The sequence below is a fragment of the Mesitornis unicolor genome, unplaced genomic scaffold, assembly GCF_000695765.1.
Source record: "Mesitornis unicolor isolate BGI_N332 unplaced genomic scaffold, ASM69576v1 scaffold19074, whole genome shotgun sequence".
Taxonomy (NCBI): Eukaryota; Metazoa; Chordata; class Aves; order Mesitornithiformes; family Mesitornithidae; genus Mesitornis; species Mesitornis unicolor.
Genome location: NW_010178299.1, coordinates 25,337 through 30,942, shown reverse-complemented (window position 1 = coordinate 30,942; position 5,606 = coordinate 25,337). Strand labels below are relative to the sequence as shown.

The following is a 5,606-nucleotide window of genomic DNA, read 5'->3' as shown; positions in this document are numbered from 1 at the left end:
GCAGGAATAACCTTTATCTACCACATCCCACTTTGGGGCAGAACAATGTGGTTTAGAGATCCTGAAGGCACTTTGCACTCTATGCACATTCTCACTGGCACATTTCACAGCAAGGTCATTCCTGGCTAGCAGTCAGACTCTTCACCTTCGTTCTACACTCATGGTCCAAAGCAAGCAGCTCTCAAGCCCCTCTTCCTCTTTACTTGCCCTGCTGGTAGGAACAACTCTTCTTTTTCTAAGGCATACTGCTTCCAAGTCGTGCTAACATCAATTTAAGGTGGATAAAGTGTGGCATAGCTCTCTCCACACTCAGTAAGGAATGGCTTCCACCTGCCCAAAGACAGCTGTATCCATAGGAAGTACCAAACAGCCATAAAAAATATTGGGGCTTTTTTGCATCGTTATTTGGCAAAGTACTTGGACATGGTGAGAGACTCTGTAGTACAGTAAAGCCTGCAGAGTACCAGCATCAAGGAGGAAAACCACCTTAATTTTATGAAAGGAGTCTTTCCCAGGACTTTCCCTAGAATATATCTGAAGTGCAGCTCAGCATCACTAGACTCTGCACACTCAAATTGTGAGGAAAAAGGTGGCAATGGGTTAACAAACACAAAATCTGTCCTTAACCAGTAATTCCTAAAACCACACTGTAATCCCAGGATCTCTTCAGAGAGGATGGGCCAGAGAGACAGTAACGCAGTGCACTTAAAAAACCCAGTCCATTGCATTTGAATTATCTGTACTGAACCAAAAAGGATAAAGACCATGACAACTCATTTTTAGGCTCCAACAGATAAAACTACAAAATAACCAGGTCAACTCCGAGTTAAATGGCTGAGTGTGTGAAATACATTTCTGATTCTGAACCAGCTCGTGCCACTCACAGGACGCTCCTCTTGTTTACGTAACCAGGGTTCAAAATGTGACCAGCACTATACAAGGTACCTGGCAGTGACAAACCATCTTCAGTGACTGGGTATCAAGTCTTGTTAGTGCCACGCAGGAGCTTCTTTGGAGAAATTACAAATGGAATAAGCAAGGCATCTCTTTCCAATCATGGCCACCTGTCAATTAAAGCCACTTAGTGACCAAAAGAAAGTGGCCAAACTCTAGAGGTCACCACCGCCCCCAAAAAGAGTGGTGATGAACTGTGGCATTAACCAATGATCTGTCTGAACCGAAGACAAAAATATAATAAAATAAAATAAAACACAACCCGCAGCATGATCCGTTGAGAGTAACAAAAACTCACCATCCCTCAAACCTGTCACTAGGACGTGTTCAGAGGTACAGGTGTAGTACTGCAGTCGTATCAACAGATCCCAGGCACTGACCCAGCTTATTACCAGTGCAGTTCTAAGCAGCACAGCTCACCACCACCTGAGATTTTCATAGGTGATACTATTGTCCTAGCATGTTACTCACACCTAGAAACTAAAGCAGTTACTCATGGCTGAGAATGGATGCACAGTACAATTACCAGAGTGAAGCACTGAAAAAGCAGGATTGGCTTTAAGACGTCGCTCTGTGCCTATTCAGTCGATGGAACAAGACAAACTGCTTCAAGAAAAAGCCAAGACCTGGTTCTATCTCAGAATTAAGTGTTCTTAAATTGCTGCAACCGTATTTCACTGCAAGTTAATTCTTACACCACACACCAGGGAGTGCCATTGAAGACTGAGTTTTGGAAGTCAGAATTGCCAAGCAGTGTTTCTGTTTACCCTCCCCCTTGGGTTGTGCAACTGATTTCAAGTATCCAGAAGGTACACTTGTCTCATCCCTTTGCCAAGCATACATATGGATCCCACCTTCATTAAAGAGAAACCAGAATATATGTGCAAATTCATGTCCTCATATATAATAGCTTTTATGGTTATAAAAGATGGTGTGAGATTAAAATATGAAAGCAAACATTCCTCTCATCTAAAGGCAAGCTCTTGTACTTGTCTTCAGCTGCTGTGATAAATGTGGCAGCATAAATCCAGACCTGAACATCTATCATTTATATGGAAAATTCTACTGCAATCAAGACAGGACATCAGCACTTTGCTTTCCATCTAAAAAAACCCCATAAATTTGGCTTTAAGGACTGCAATTGTCACAGATTAACTAAAAGCACCATTGCGTAGGTCAGAAGCAGCTGAGAAATCTGGCAAAATTAAATAGAACTGACAAGAGCCGACTGGTAAGGATCTCACACACAGAATTTTAAGACCTTTTCGGCACATTGCGATTCACGTCCATCTCCCAGTCACTCCTAAACCAGCAACCAGACCGACAGCCAGGACTGCAAGTGCAAACACACAGTACCAAGAACAGCCAAGCCAGCTCTAAGCGGTCAGTGTGGGCTCAAGCCGGTCCAAGTGTTTGTCTCTATCATCACACCCTGAGGTTTGTTTGAATTCCACATTCAACACAAAGGTTATATTTAGTGACTGATGTAGTTTGACACAGAGACGCTTATGAGCCTCTTTTTTTTTGTAATGGAGTAAGAAGAAACCTGCAGCAGTACAGGCCTGCCACAAAAAGCACTGCTACACTTCTTTCCTTTGCAAGGCCGTGAGAAAAAGATTCAAAGTCACCCCTGACTTTCCTTGTTGTGTCTCTGGGTGTAGAGAACCCAGAGAAGTGCTAAATGAAGAGGCAGGTAAGTCTGTAGTTGCTTCTGTTTCAGAGTTATGAGGGTCTAGCGTCCCTCAAAATCTGCCCCTCGCTTTCTCAGAATTAGTCTAGTAAGAAATTATTAGAAATAATAAATATATAAGAAAATCTATTACTTGTCTACACAAAGTTATCTATCCCCTCCTCATTTGGCCATCAAAACTTCTGCATCTCTGAACGTTTATAACAAAACCACTGAAGCAAGAAGTTAAGGTACCTAGGACCATGTTCCAGCAACCAGCTTTTCCTCTTACAAATCCCCACGTCTGCTTAGTGGACTGTAAAAGCCATGGTTTTAATACACAATTACACAAGAATATAGAAAAAGAAACAATTGAAGAATAGTGCTCTTTATCATGAGGATTTCTAAAGCCTGTTTCAGTACTGAACAGACAAAAGGTATCAGCCAGCGCAACAATGCTGTTTCCTTACATCCGATCACAAACGGGAAAGATCTGAGCAGCACTAAAGACTTGAGTGCTATCTCCTCAGTTACAACTGGCAGGATTTCCTCCATGTTCAGTTCACCACGGACCCCTTCTCCAACTTCAACTGAAATTATGCCTTCACTGAAAAGCATTTCCATTTCCTAACCTGCTGTTCCACACCTGCCAGTTGTCAGCCTTATTGGATATGACCCCTACTGGTTGGAGGAACAGCCATGGCAGGGAAGCTGTGGCACCAGAATTAAACTTGCTGGTACATAGTTCACTTTCTTCATGCACAAACTAAACCAAGACCAGCTACAGGCTTCAGGAACTTCTTTTGCTGATGCACAGCTCTGCTGGAGCTTTTACTCCACCTATAAATCACTGCATTACAGAGCAGGAAGGGATCCCAATTCCAGCTGATGCATCATCGCGTGGGTTATCACACAGCAAGGTCTAGTTAGGCTAAGGGAATCCGTGTCCTTTTCTGACACAGCAGACTCAGGATGACACTGCACAAATATACTGACTTATACATAGCCCTGTTATTCAATACTGATTTTTTCGACTGGCCGGTCTCATGCCTGCTACCGCAGCTAAGAATAAAACCCCTGGAAACATGATTGGCTATAATTTGATAACCTGGGAAACCGGAGTCAGAGTACCACATAAAATTAACTCGTAACTCTGAGTAAAGTTGTGTTGTAATTCGTTAACAAAGTGCAACTCCTACTGTAATTCTTTAAGATCCAGCCAGTTTCCATATAATAAACAACATATTCTAAATACCCGAGTCCAAATGGTGTACTTGGCTGTGCTATCTCCCTCACCCTCATCTTTTCTAACTTTGTTTTAGAGCAGATCAGAAACAGTAAAGGGGCTAAATTTAGTAGTGCTTGTTTTGTGTTTTAACTAGCAACACAGGCTGCCTTAAGGACACAGCAGAGTATTAACTGAGTTGTATTTTCATTAAAAACAACCAAGAAGGAATGCCAAAAAGCTCACAAAGTAGCATAAGACCCCGAGCATTTTTGACGTATCAACTTGCTGACTTATTTTCATCACTTATTCTTTCACAGCAAGAAACTACTTCACTAAAAGGAAGCTAACAGGGAGGGCAGAGGGAAAGATATGGAAAACTTAATGCCGTGTTTTTAAGGCAAGACAGATACTCAGATTTCCATTTAGGGAAAGCATGTTTACTGGAGTGCTCTTTGCTCAATTAAAAATGGATGCTCTTCAAATGGCTGCGTATGTTTTTAAACCATCACAAGGAACCATACCTGCTTTCTAGGCTTAGCCTGTCACAGTACAAAGTACTGTTGAGTTCATTGCCTGAATCATCCTGCTAATTGGAAAAATGCAGAAGCGCATCCTACTCCCTCAATTACTCACTATGTAAATGGCCACACACTCATATTCACTAATGTGAAGACAGCTTTGCTTATGGTGACGTGTTTGTTACTCACCTAATTACATGACGGCAGAATAAGCTGAGACCTTCACTCAGTGGTGTCAACAAGGAACTTAAGCACAAAACAGTGCACAGAACCAACATGATCCTTAAGTCTCTTTACGAGTTTCTTAGGTGAGGGCAGAGACGTGCACTGAACCGTGCACCACGAGCGGTGTGGTTGCACCGCGCTGCCCAGTGCAATGTGTGCTCCCTACACCCCTTCCCAGCCCTCTGGGAGGAGTGGACAGAGCAGCACCTCCAAGCTCAAGCACCTCAACCAGACCAGAATAACCAGCTCTTGCACCAAATCAGAGGAGTTATCTCTGGCCTTTCGGTTTGTTAACCACCAAGACCACCAGCAACTATTTAGGACTATAAATGGCAAAACCCAACACTTAATTAAAATAAAAATTAAAATCCTGTGACGTGAACAAAGCTCCTAATGTAATTTGTATCATTATGCGTAAGGCTCATTAAACACTTACCAAGGCAAGATTTCTGCACTTCACTTGGCTGCCACGGTTCTCCACATTGCCACCCCTCTCCATGCTCCCAAGGGCGTGCTTTGGAGAGGTTTCGGATGCCATTTCAGGAGAATCTGAGAGGAGATTTCTAGGCATCACACCCTCTTGAGTGATCGATCCTGACGCAGCGTTGAATGCCATCAGTGCATTACGTAGGGCTGCTAGCTTTATTCATTTCTGAAAACAGAGAACAGAGCATTACATCTAAATCTGGTACTGAAAATACTTGAAAAGGTGTGGAAAATAAAAAAGTTATTAAAGGGCATATTTTTATGCACTAGAACACATCTTTGAAAAAAAAAAAAAACAAAACTTGGTCGTATCCCAAAAGGTGACTTCAAAAATCCAATGTATCAAGGCTCTGTACCCCATCTCGTGTGCTTTCAAACCAGATGTCTACATTTACAAGCATGGACCCTGCATACCTGTCCCACCAATTCAGTTTGTGTTTTCCACGACGACGCATCATTAACAGTAATAAAATCCCATGGGCTGAGATACCAACTGACCCATTTCAAATGTCTTTATCTTTTACCA

The 5,606-nt window shown here is 42.5% G+C and overlaps 1 protein-coding gene across 1 annotated transcript in view; it reads right to left on the bottom strand.

Moving 5' to 3' along the window:
* Positions 1-5,165, bottom strand: part of PROSER2 (proline and serine rich 2) — a 13,108-nt gene extending 7,943 nt beyond the window's left edge. Inside the window, exon 1 of the mRNA XM_010182409.1 lies at positions 5,031-5,165. Within this exon, the coding sequence (XP_010180711.1) occupies positions 5,031-5,165 (135 nt within the window). The remainder of the gene's footprint in view (positions 1-5,030) is intronic.
* Between the last annotated feature and the right edge of the window lie 441 nt (positions 5,166-5,606).